This window comes from Heptranchias perlo, chromosome 3 (assembly GCF_035084215.1).
Source record: "Heptranchias perlo isolate sHepPer1 chromosome 3, sHepPer1.hap1, whole genome shotgun sequence".
Lineage (NCBI taxonomy): Eukaryota > Metazoa > Chordata > Chondrichthyes > Hexanchiformes > Hexanchidae > Heptranchias > Heptranchias perlo.
The window spans coordinates 120,238,015-120,250,807 of NC_090327.1; the positions used below are offsets into that span (position 1 = coordinate 120,238,015).

At 43.8% G+C, this 12,793-nt stretch overlaps 1 protein-coding gene across 1 annotated transcript in view; it reads left to right on the plus strand.

Moving 5' to 3' along the window:
* Positions 1-12,793, plus strand: part of LOC137308707 (fibrocystin-L-like) — a 196,161-nt gene that overhangs the window by 86,047 nt on the left and 97,321 nt on the right. Inside the window, exons 30-40 of the mRNA XM_067977269.1 lie at positions 423-544; positions 2,493-2,625; positions 2,879-3,053; positions 4,183-4,325; positions 4,555-4,659; positions 5,872-6,060; positions 6,534-6,704; positions 7,972-8,204; positions 9,310-10,297; positions 10,994-11,242; positions 12,261-12,410. Coding sequence (XP_067833370.1) covers positions 423-544; positions 2,493-2,625; positions 2,879-3,053; positions 4,183-4,325; positions 4,555-4,659; positions 5,872-6,060; positions 6,534-6,704; positions 7,972-8,204; positions 9,310-10,297; positions 10,994-11,242; positions 12,261-12,410 — 2,658 coding nt within the window. The remainder of the gene's footprint in view (positions 1-422; positions 545-2,492; positions 2,626-2,878; positions 3,054-4,182; positions 4,326-4,554; positions 4,660-5,871; positions 6,061-6,533; positions 6,705-7,971; positions 8,205-9,309; positions 10,298-10,993; positions 11,243-12,260; positions 12,411-12,793) is intronic.

Here is a 12,793-nt window from a genome sequence, read left to right on the forward strand (position 1 = left end):
GGGCTGTTCAGGGGTGATGTCAGGAAGCACTTCTTCACACAAAGGATTTTTTTTATTCGTTCATGGGATGTGGGCGTCGCTGGCAAGGCAAAGGATAGTGGAAATCTGAAACTCTCTCCCTCAAAAAGCTGTGGATGCTGGGGATCAATTGGAGCTTTCAAGAGTGAGGTCGATCGATTTTTGTTGGGTAAGGGGATCAAAGGGATACGGAGCAAAGACGGGTAAATGGAGTTGAGGTACAGATCAGCCATGGTAATTGAATGGTGGAACAGGTTCGAGGGGTTGAATGGCCTCCTCCTGTTCCTAATGTCCCTATGTTTATATGTGAACTTCACTGGTTGGAAATTACCCCCGTTTAACCTTATGTCTTTTAGCCTTTAGTTTAGAATCCCACTTATTTACCTTTTATTTCCATCATTCAGGAGGAACCATTCTGACAATATTTGGCTACAGCTTCAGTCACCATTCAATCGTTTTAATCGGAGAGAAGACCTGTCACCTTCTCACAGCAAGTCCTGTCGAGATGAGGTGCAGCACTCCAGCGGTGAGTGTCTCGTGTTGGGGTGTCTGGTTTTGGGATGTCTCGTTCGATTGGTTCCAGAACTTTTAAATTGTGTATGAGAACCGAAGAGAAATATGCTAGGATTAGCTGGAGTGCTTCAGTTCAGGTGACCAGTGACTTGACATGCCACCATCAACAACTGCAGCTCCTAACCATTCGACCAACTATAGGTGGGCTCAACTGCATCAGGCATCACGATGGTGCAATGTCACCTTGTCCTCTTCCTAACCCAAATACACTATTTCAAGCTAGTAACATAAAACAAGGAGTAATCCTAATGTTGCTGTTCCTGCCCCTCGTGTGACCCTCTAAGCTATGGAATACATATAAGGTTTGAACACGAATTCTCTTTTTTTCTTTCATGGGATGTGGGTGTCGCTGGCAAGGCCAGCATTTATTGCCCATCCTCCCTTTTTCCAATACAGATACCTAATGCCTTTAGTTCAGACTTCATATCTATAGTTTTAAGATCAAATTCTTCTTTTAGCATTTGGGTTTAACTCCTTGAGCAGCTCCAGATCAATATCGATCTCCATCTCCTATTCACTCGCTATCTCTTTCTCTCTTTCTCGCTCTCTCTCTCTCTCTCTCTCTTTCTCATTCTCTCTCTCTCGGTCTCTTTCTCTCTCTCTGTCTCTTTCTCATTCTCTCTCTCTCTGTCTCTTTCTCGCTTTCTCTCTCTCTGTCTCTCTCTCGCTGTCTCTTTCTTGCTGTCTGTCTCTCTCTCTCTTCTATTTTGGTGCACAAAGGAATTTTAAGCTTCTGAAATTTTAAGTTGGATAGAAGCCCCGACATATTCCTTTGATTCCACCAATTGGCTAAATCACTGAATATCTGTATTGAGTTAATTGGAAGCCACAATCCCTTGCAGTCTAGAACACATGAGCTCCATCCCTTCAGTTTAATTGAACTAACGAGGGGTAATTTTACAAATTCACGTTCCCACTGGGAGCACATATTGGGAATTTGGGTGTATGAACCCCACAATTTTTCATCCATTCCCCTGCTGGGAGTATAAATACCCACCTTGCACCGTACCGTTTGCTGATGGCAAAATCTACTTTCTGAAATACAGTATGCAAGTCTTGAAATTACCTGGTGTGAATATTAGCTTCTGGCTTTTTAACTCCTTCATATCAAATCATGGTTACCTTAACGGAAAAATTACCCCATTTATTTTAAAAGGATTGGTGCCTCCGTTAAGATAGAGGACAATGGAATTTCCTACAAATGTTTGGATGCTGATATTCACCGAGTGTAATTTCAGGACTATAATTTCTTGGGAGTTTTTGTTTGCATTTTAAATGCAGAGCTCCACCATAACAGAAAGATTTGATCATGTGGATAATTCTCTTTGAAAAGTCCAGCTTCTGCTTCATCCATCAGAGCCTGCTCCCTGCTCTACAGAAAGTGGCTGGAAATGGATCGGGAAATGTAATAATTATGTCAATGGAGAATGATTGTTGGCAGAAAAAAGGAGAGCACCGAGGGGAAATAATTCTGTTATAAATCATAAAACAGGGTCTCGAGTTATCCTTTGGTCATTAATTTCACCTCAACACATAATCCATAAAATATGTAGCATGCTTCGAATAGACACATAATATTTATTATGAGTGAATGAGAGAATCTGCTTAAAGCGTGACAAATCTTTTATAAAGCTGCATGAATTAAGAATTAGTAAATGGGCTGAGTGATGCATGTTGTACTGGTTGTGAATTAGAAGCCTGTGCTAATCCTGGAGTCACTTTCATTGGCAAAGCCTGCACTTTAATTATAATTTAAATGCTACCCTTCAGTGATAGTTGAAGATATTCCAGGTTTTATTGAGACTTATTTGATTATATCTCAACTACTCTTTAAAAGGACTCATGAGAAATAATTAATTTCCCTCCCCCCCCCCCTCCCCCCTTGATATCTCTTACTACAGGCACCTGTAGGAGTGTCCAATATCTCTGTGGTCGCTAATGGAATGTCAAACACGGTGCCTTTCTTTTTTACTTACGTTGATGCGAAGACTCCAGTGATCTCGCAAATAACTCCAACAAGAAGTAATGTGGCAGGTAAGTCACTTCTGTTTGTTATGCACGAGTTTGAAGTTTGCTAATGTCTCCTCCTTTGGCTCGGTATCAAATTCTGTCTGATTACGTTCCTGTGAAACGCCTTGGTTTTCCTGCGTTAAAGGCGCTGTATAAACGCAAGCTGTTGTTGTTGGTACATGACTGTACTTATCTAAAATGACACTTGGATTGGCTGATACTGTTTCTCATACCGACTGAACAAGACATTTTAACTATTTTGACATTTGTTTCGTAGGTGGTTCCATTCTGACGATCAATGGATCCGATTTTGGCAACAGATCTGAAGACAGCTTTGTATTTATTGGGAACTCTGATTGCCTGATCCTTGGATGGTCAACCAACAGCATCACCTGTCGACTGCCCAGCCTCCCTCCAGGAAACTACAACGTCCACACACCAACTCATGTTAGGTATAAAGTACTCGCATGTTTGGCCGCAATATTTAATTTAACTTTAACCCCGAGCAGGCAAAAAAATCAGTGAGAAAGTATAAACCCAAGAGCACCTCCCAAACCCGTGACTTCCACCACCTAAAGGACATGGGCGGCAGGCACATGGGAACAATATCACCTGCACGTTCCCCTCCAAGTCACACACCATCATGACTTGGAAATATATCGCCGTTCCTTCATCGTCGCTGGGTCAAAATCCTGGAACTCCCTTCCTAACAGCACTGTGGGAGAATCTTCATCACACGGACTGCAGCGGTTCAAGAAGGTGGCTCACCACCACCACCTCAAGGGCATTAGGGATGGGCAATAAAATGCTGGCCTCGCCAGTGATGCCCACATCCCCAGAATGAATTTTTAAAAATTATATATCTCAAGAATCAGCCCTTGTGATGTTAAGAATTTATATTCAGTAAAGCCGTGACCCCAGTAATTATTTTTTATAAGATCAATGTCAGAACTTTTTTTTAAAAGTTGTTTGAAGTCTAGGTGATGAGCTGGTAAACATTTCCTGACTTACGTGCTAAGGTTGCTGCATTTAATTACCGAGGAACGACTTCAGACAACCGGAAGTTATCGATAATGTGTCCCGTGTCTTTCCTGATTGGGGCAGGACAGAGATGGAACACGCAGACTTTCTATATCTGAGATTACCAAAGTCTTTTTCTGAGCCCCCCCATCAGAAATTAATGTCATAGAATCTTATAGCACAGAAGGAGGCCATTCGGCCCATCATGCCTGTGGCAGCTCTTTGAAAGAGCTATCTAATTCATCCCACTCCTTCTGCTCTTTCCCAATAGGCCTACAATTTTTTCCATTTCAAGTATTTATCCAATTCCCTTTTGAAAGTTACTATTGAATCTGCTTCCACCGCCCGTTCAGGCAGTGCATTCCAGATCATAACTATACACGCCCCCTTTCTAAGAAATAGTATTTTTACATAGGACTTAAACTGTAAGTGCATTTTATAGTTGGAGGGTTAGGATTCCTGTCCGATTTCATCTGTACTTTTTGTTTCTCTTTCAAGTGATTTCAGTAACAATAATGCTTTGTTAAAGTGTGGATTCTTTGTCATTTTCTTTCACTGCAGTGGTTCTGTAAATGCTTCAATTGAGTATGTCTTACGTGTAACAGAAATGACCCCCCGACAAGGCTCGCTGTATGGGGGCACTAAGATCACCGTGTCTGGCTCTGGTTTTAGTCCTGTCCCAGAGGACAACATTGTCAAATTTGGTAGGTTTAAGATAACCTGCAATACCTTTCATTGAAAGTTTCTATTGGCTTGTAATTTTAACCATTTACTCAATATTCAAATGATTACTCTGTAAATACATGGTGGGAGTAATTTAATATTTCATATTAATATTAACATAATCTGATTGACTTGAATTAAAACAGGAATTTCTAACAAGCAATTTACCTTTTTACTGTTCTGGAATACTACAATGTACAATATTTACAGGTTCTGTTCCATGTCACATAACCTTCGCTTCACCAAGCACACTGGAGTGTGTTCTTCAGCCAACTGGAAGAAACTTCACCATCACCAACAATGGCAGCCATCCAAGTACGTGGCATGCTTTTGAAGTTTTTTTGTTCAAACTCTGCCGTAGCCATGCCCCCAGCTCCCTAAATAGGAACATAGGAAGGAGTAGGCCATTCAGCCCCTCTACCATTGAATTAGATCATGGCTGATCTTTATCTTATCTCCAACTACCCACCTTGGTTCTGTAACCCTTAACACCCTCGCCTAACAAAAACCTATCAATCTCAGATTTGAAATTTTCAATTGACCCCCAGCCTCAACAGATTTTTGGGGGAGAGTGTTCCAGATTTCCACTCCCCTTTGTGTGAAGAAGTGCTTCCTGATGTCACCCCTGAATGGCCTAGCTCTAATTTTAAGGTTATGCCCCCTTGTTCTGGACTCCCCAAAACGTGAAGCCTGGGGGTAACTGGAGTAGCTATTGTCAAAAATAGCTGCAAAATCTGTTTAACGTGAAGTCTATTCAGTGAAAAGTACCGAGCTGTCACATTGAGAAGCTGAAATATTTTCTCCTGAATCGGAGGATTAAATGATTTCAGTGACTGCAAATTAAAATCATGTAAATTCCTGTTACTAAATCTCTTTATTGCTACTGATGTTTTATTTCTCTATTAAACATCCATGCCTTTATTACCTCGGGACTTGACTATTCCAATGCTCTTCTGGCTGGCCTCCTATTTTCCACCCTCCAAAACTCTGCTGCCCGTATCCTAACTCACACCAAGCCCCGTTCACCCATCACCCCTGTGCTCACTAGCCTACATTGGCTCCTGGTCCGGGAACGCCTCGATTTTAAAATTCTCATCCTTGTTTTGAAATCCCTCCATGGCTTTGCCCCTCCCTATCTCTGTAACCTCCTCCAGCCCTACAACCCTCCGAGATCTCTGCGCTCTTCCAATTTTGGCCTCTTGCGCATCCCCGACTTTCATCACACCTCCATTGGCGGCCGTGCCCTAAACTTTGGAATTCCCTTCCTAAACCTCTCCACTTCTCTATCACTCTCTCCTCCTTTAAGATGCTACTTAAAACGTATCTCTTTGACCTAGCTTTTGGTCACTTGTCCTAATATCTTCTTACATGGCTCAGTGTCAAACTTTGATTGATAATCACTCCTGTGAAGCGCCTTGGAAAGTTTTACTACATTAAAGGCACTAAATAAATGCACGTTGTTGTTGTTGTTGTTGTTGTTGTTGTGATTAACTTTCGGTCCCCATTGCTCACTATTCTTTGTGGCAGCACTTGGAGTGGGGTACAACTGGAACCCCACATCCCTGGAAATCTTCGTAGGCGACACAGTACGATGGAAGTGGGAGGCTCCACATCTGATTCGAGGGTTGAGGTACAGAATCTTCACCGTCTCCCGACCCAGTGACGTGAACTACAATGGCAGTGGTTTTATTAGCGGAGACACCGGCACTGCATCAGGCAAGTTCTCCGCCGCTGTGTTAAGGTCACAGGAAGGTCATCACTTGCGTAAAATTCCACTGTTGTATGGCAGGACCTTGTGAATTAGCTCATCGAGATGGGTTTCGAAAAGAATAGCCTGGTCTATTTTCAGAAATTACAGCCTTCTTACTTACTGTTGCGAATTGTCCAGGAGTTTCACTAATACTGTGGAAAAAAAATATAATAACGTTCCAACAAGGGGAAGCTGGCTTTATGTTTTTTTAATAGTGACTACTTTCAGTGTCAATTAGGCTGATATGTGGTGCAGGGAGTCATTTAATTTTGTGAAGTGGATTGAAATTAACAGCTCACTGTAGAATTTCTTATACAAAACGTGCAGTTTTTGAACAGCGAGATGAGTTAGGGACCTCGGCCCCTACACTAAACTGTTTTGTGTTGGAGTGAATATGGTGATCACTCTTCCCCTAACAGATGACGCTCTTTATGTGTAGGTTCCTTCTCCTATACTTTCACCTCCCCCGGCTCCTATTTCTACAGCAGTGGTTACGTGGATCAGAAGCAAACCATCTTCCTTCAAGGAATAGTGAATGTGAGACCGGCTCAGGATAGCACCAAAACGTTGAGCGTTTATTTGGCAGGGATGGAAGCAGAATATGTACCAGGTGAGATATTCATCCACTTTCTAGTTCAGAAGGTTTATTGGCTGGTGTGGTGGTAGATATTGGGACTGGTTGCCCCCCCCCACCCCCCCATCCTTCTGGCTAAAGAAGGAAAGACTTGCATTTAAATAGTGCCTTTCATGACCTCAGGACGGCCCAAAGCACTTTACAGCCAATGAAGTACTTTCTGAAGTGTAGTCACTGTTGTAATGTAGAAAACATGGCAGCCAATTTGCAAACAGCAAGGTCCCACAAACAGCAATTTGATCATGACCAGATAATCTGTTTTAGTGATGTTGGTTGAGGGCACTGGGGAGAACTCCCCTGCTCCTCTTTGAAATAGTGGCCATAGGATCTTTTGCATCCACCTGAGAGGGCAGACGGGCCTCAATTTAACGTCTCATCCGAAAGACAGTACCTTGGACAGTGCAGCACTCCCTCAGTACTTCACTGGAATGTCGGCCTAGATTATGTGCTCAAATCTGTGGAGTGGGACTTGAACCCCCAACTTTCTGACTCAAAGGCGAGAGTATTACCCACTGAACCACAGCTAATACCTAAAAAAAAAATGCGACTGTAAGCTGGTGCCAAAAATGACAGTAACCAGTAAAAAGTGAGGGTTATTTTTTTCCTTTATAAATTGGAGTAGAAAAAATGCCCCTCCCCCCCCAGATTTTCTCCCTCTTTAAGTATCATGTAGCTTGACAGAAACATCTCCAGCACAGAATAGCATCAAATAAAGTGGCAATTGTAAGAGCAATGGGGACTTTGAAAGACTTCATTCTCTTGCTGGTCAACTGATACCCTGCAAAACAAAGCAACAACTGAACAGAGATATTCTTGAGCATTTTAACCTACACAAAGTTTAAGATGACCCAATTAAGTGAAATCTGATCTTAAAAGGTGGTGGTTTGATACAAGATTGCACTTTCAAACTCCCAACTGCCTAGCCTTTACCTATCCATTTGCCACAATACCTTTTGTTAGGCAAGAGTATTAAGGGAGGGGGGAGGACTATAGAGGGATTTGAACACAAGGATGAGAATTTTAAATTCGAGGCTTTGGGGACCGGCAGCCAATGTAGGTCCGGGGTCAAATTACTGGAAAAAAAAACAATAGGCAAAGTAATAAGAATAATTTGCAGCAAACCTGTATATTTTTTTGAACATCTCCTCTCCACAAAACTGACTGTACCGAGCTCTTTCTAGATGTGTTGGTTTCCTTTTAACCCGTTCCCTGGGCTAACGGCAGGTTGTTTGTTTGTGTAAAGGACGTTTTGAGAAGCTGCATTCCCAACGGGTGCCTGATGGTAACTGTGCAGCATCGTACCCCGAGTGTGACCAGGCATCACACACAGCTACAGACGACGTGGAAGGCTTCACTTTGTTCCTTTCTCCCTGTTATTCCCCCACAATCAACAGCATCACACCTACTAACGGGACAATGTATGACAGACTAACCATTACAGGCACTGGATTCAGTAACATCAGCTGTGCTAATGAGGTAATTCAATGTGTTCAAGCATTACCGATGCTAGTTTGATTTTACCCACTAAATGTTAACAATATGATTATCTTTGAATTTATCTCTATTTCTACCTTGTACTAAAAGAAAGAACTTGCATTTGTATAGTGCCTTTCATGACCTCAGGACATCCCAAAGCGTTTTACAGCCAACAAAGTACTTTTTGAAGTGTAGTCACTGTTGTGATGTAGGAAACGCGTCAGCCAATTTGTGCACTGCAAGGTCCCACAGACAGCAATGTGATAAATGACACAGATAATGTTTAAGTGATGTTGGTTGAGGGATAAATATTGTCCAAGACCCTGGGGAGAACTCCCCTGTTCTTCTTCGAATAGTGGCCCTGGGATCTTTTACATCTACCTGAGAGGGCAGACAGGGCCTCGGTTCAATGTTTCATCCGAAAGACGACACTTTCGACAGTGCAGCACTCCCTCAGTACTGCACTGGGAGTGTCAGCCTAGATTATGTGCTCATGTCCCTAGAGTGGGACATGAGCACATAATCTAGGCTGACTCAGGGGTGAGAGTGCTACCATTGACACCTTGGAAGTCTAAGTACAACACCATGGAGCTCACCACAGTTCACTTGGGTTGTCACTTCCTCAAAGAGGTCGAGGAGGCTGGTTGGATGGGACCTTCCCCTTCTCAATCCACGCTGACCGTATTTTGGTCTTCCATCTCATTGGTCATTGATTTTACTTGGGACATCTTTGTTTGAGGAGAGCATGTTTACAATGTCTTACCTTGTGAATTGTGCCCATCCTCAGTTTCGAGCCTCTTGTGATGTTTTTCTACATTAAAGGCGCTATAGAAATGCAAGCTTTTGATGCTTGCATCTTTTATGGTTTCCACCTCTTCTCTGACTGTTGTGGTACTGAAGGATTTTTTTAAAATCTTTTTTTAGTCTCTGCTGCTACGTGTTTTTTTCCAGGTCTCTCTCTGCTATTTTTTTAACTTGTTTCTCCTCTGTGGATTGCCTCTGTTGAAAATTATAAATAACTAACGTTACGTTCGGTCTAAAAGTATTGAATTGGTTGACTGCTAGAAAGTAGAAGCTCTCATTCTGAGGTATTGTCCTGTTTTAGGTGAGAGTCGGAGCACATCCATGCATTGTTGAAAATAGCACCGAGAATGAACTCTTGTGTTGGCTGGATCCGGAGGGAGTGATGGATGTCGGCATCGCAGCCCTCGTGTCTGTGACAGTCCATAACCTCGGCACTGCTATCAATACTTTAGCCGATGAATTCAGTCGTCGTTTCGTGTTGCTCCCTCACATTGATAACATTAGCCCCAGTGTTGGATCCACAACGGGAAAGACCAGGGTGACTATCGCTGGATCAGGCTTTGGAGGAGACGTCAACGCTGTTCAAGTCCTATTGGCCAATGTGCCTTGTTCGCTTGTTGCTGTGAACTACACACATGTCACATGTGACTCTTCAGCTTCCATTGCGTCCAGCGGGACTGTCGAGCTTTCAGTCCATGGCCGCCGGGCTGTATGTAGTGGCACCTGTGACTATTCCTATCATGAGAGCGCCACACCAGTCGTGCTGAATATCTCTTCAAATCTCCTGAGCACAGTCGACACCGAGCTTACCATAAGCGGAAGTGGATTTGGGAGCCGTGTCGATATGGCTTTCGTTCTTGTAGGCGATGCCCGCTTTGTGCCTGGAGATGTCTCTGACACCAGCATGAATTGTACAGTAGGGCCTGTGCCTGTTGGCCAGCACACACTCAGGGTTTTGATACTAAACAAAGGCTTATCTCTAGGAGGCGTTTCGGTCACCAGCACTGCGAGGGCTTCCCTTTGGCCAGCGTCGGGAGGCGTTAACGGTGGCACCACATTGTCAATAACGGGAAACGGTTTCATCAAGGGCGAGACCACAGTGACGGTTCACGGTTCCCCGTGTCATGTTCTTTCAGTCACGCCAGGTGAAGTTCAGTGCGTCGCCCCTGCTTGTCCCCCGGGCGCTGTCGATGTGAATGTTGCTGTTCGATCCACGGTGTATCCACTCCTTACATTTACATGCAACCAGACAGAGACGCCGGATATTCTAGCTGTATCTCCAACAACTGGTAAGTGGTTATCAGAACTCAATCTTCTAGCGCGTTCCTGAGTGTAACCCTAACCTTAACACTGACTCGAAAACAAAAGCAAAATACTTCTTCAAGGTGGGCATTCCTGGAAGATGCTGCCTGACCTGCTGAGCATTTCCCTCATTTTCAGTTTTTATTTCAGATTTCCAGCATCTGCAGTATTTTGCTTTTGTTTTAGTGTTAGTTCTAAGGTTACGGTTAGGGTTACACTATCTCTGTAATCTCCTACAACCCTCCCAGATCTCTGTGCTCCTCCAATTCTGGCCTCTTGTGCATCCCCGATTTTCATCGCTCCACCATTGGCGGCCGTGCCTTCAGCTGCCTAGACCCTAAACTCTGGAATTCCCTCCCCAAACCTCTCCTCCTCTCTACCTCTCTCTCCTCTCTCTTTTTAAGTTGCTCCTTAAAACCTACCTCTATAACCAAGCTTTTGGTCACTTGTCCTAATATCTCCTTATGTGGCTCGGTGTCAAATTTTGTCTCTTAACGCTCCTGTGAAACGCCTTGGGACGTTTTACTACGTTAAAGGCGCTGTATAAATGCAAGTTGTTGCTCGTGTTGAAATCACATGGTCACTCCAAAGCAGCACAGTTGAGATCGGGATCTCAGGGTAAAATGTTTTTTATTTTTTCCACCTTTAAAGATTCTCACAACTCTTTCCCCCTCCTTTTGTAGGTTTAAGCGGAACAACAATCGCCATAGTTGGGTTGAGTTTTGGATCTGTTGCCTCCGATATCGCAGTCTCGATAGACAACGTATTGTGCAATGTGACCATGGTTAATGACAGTTATGTTGAGTGTGTTGTGGGAAATCATGCAGGTGGCACTTTTCCAATCATTCTCAAACATGCCAGGAGGGGATACGCAGGGTCGGGGCTGTTATTTCAGTATGAACTAAACATTACCAGTATCATTCCAACTCAAGGTAAGTACAGAATCACAATTCTTTTAATATTTCCTAAGTACTCTTTGCCAAGACAAAAGATAAATTGGATTAAAATTATTAATCATGGAAAGGGTGTGGTAGTGTAGTGACAGGACTAGTAATCCAGAGAACATGAGATCAAATTCCACCCTGGGCAGATTGAGACTTTGAATTCAGTTTTAAAAACCTGGAATTACAAAGTTGGTATCAGTAAAAGGACCATGAAGCTGTTGGATTGACATAAAACCCCAACTGGTTCACCAACATCCCTTAGGGAAGGAAACATAGGAATATAGGAACAGGAGCAGGCCATTCAGCCCCTCGTGCCTGCTCCGCCATTTGATAAGATCATGCCATCCTTACCCGGTCTGGCCTATACGTGACTCCAGTCCCACATCAATGTGGTTGACTCTTAACTGCCCTCTGAAGTGGCCTAGCAAACCATTCAGTTGTATCACTGCTTTCTCAGGGCAACAAAAGTTAGCAATAAAATGGCGGCCTTGCCAGCGACGCCCACATCCCGAGAATGTCAAAAAAAATATTGGGGTCCTTTTAATGGCTGAATGTGTAAATTACCTTACAGGATTCGGTACTGTGCCACCCAGACAGTAAGGTTGTAGGTTCAATCTCTGGTCTGTGGACTGAGTTGATCTCACCTGGGATGGAGCACTACACTGGGTCTCAATGTCCCTGGGCTGTGGAGGGAAAGCATGATTTCCTGATCACTCTCCAGTGGGCCCAGTAAACCAGTGAGCTGATGTTGTGTAAGGACAGGCATGGGCTCCCACAGGTGGATACTCTGCTGATGCTGGTCATCTAGAAGTCTGAAGATGGGTCACTCAGATCAGACACCAAATCACCACCATTACCCAAGAACTATATCTCAGTCTAAGTCATCGCCTTTGTTTGACTCTAATAAAATTACATTAAAAGACTCAGGATCAGGGCACATTGAAACTAAATCAAATTCACACACCCCAATTTTAATTGTGTTTTTAATCTTTTTCCCGGTACGTAGGCAGTTTTGGTGGTGGCTCGCTACTGACCGTGAGAGGTGCAGGATTCGACCAGTGGAAATCCCAGGTGTTTATGTGTGACGGTGAATGCAGAGTGGAGTCGTTGGCCTCCACCTCCAGCACTCTGTACTGTCGAGTGCCACCGAATAACGGTAAGGTTCAGTTAGTAACCCCACAGAGCGCAGTTTACAGAGGGCCCGTTGTATTGGTTTTCTTATTTTCAAGTAAGGAGACAGGCCTCACTGATACGGTTACTGAGCCTCGCTTCAGTGGGAGGTCTAGTTCCGATCTTCGAGGCACTTCTGCCCCTTTAAGTCCCTTGTCTGATCTTCTGGTGCATAAGCAGCGTCCCCACTAGTTGGACATATTACTGGAGGTTTCATCACATGAACCCGCCCCCACACTCCTGCCATTGGCTGCCTGACACACCCATCCTCATGGAGCCCCCCCCCACATTCCCATCATTGGTCAGCAGGCACGTCCATCCTCATGGAGCACCTCGTGGTGAAAGGCACTATATAAATGCAAGTCTTCC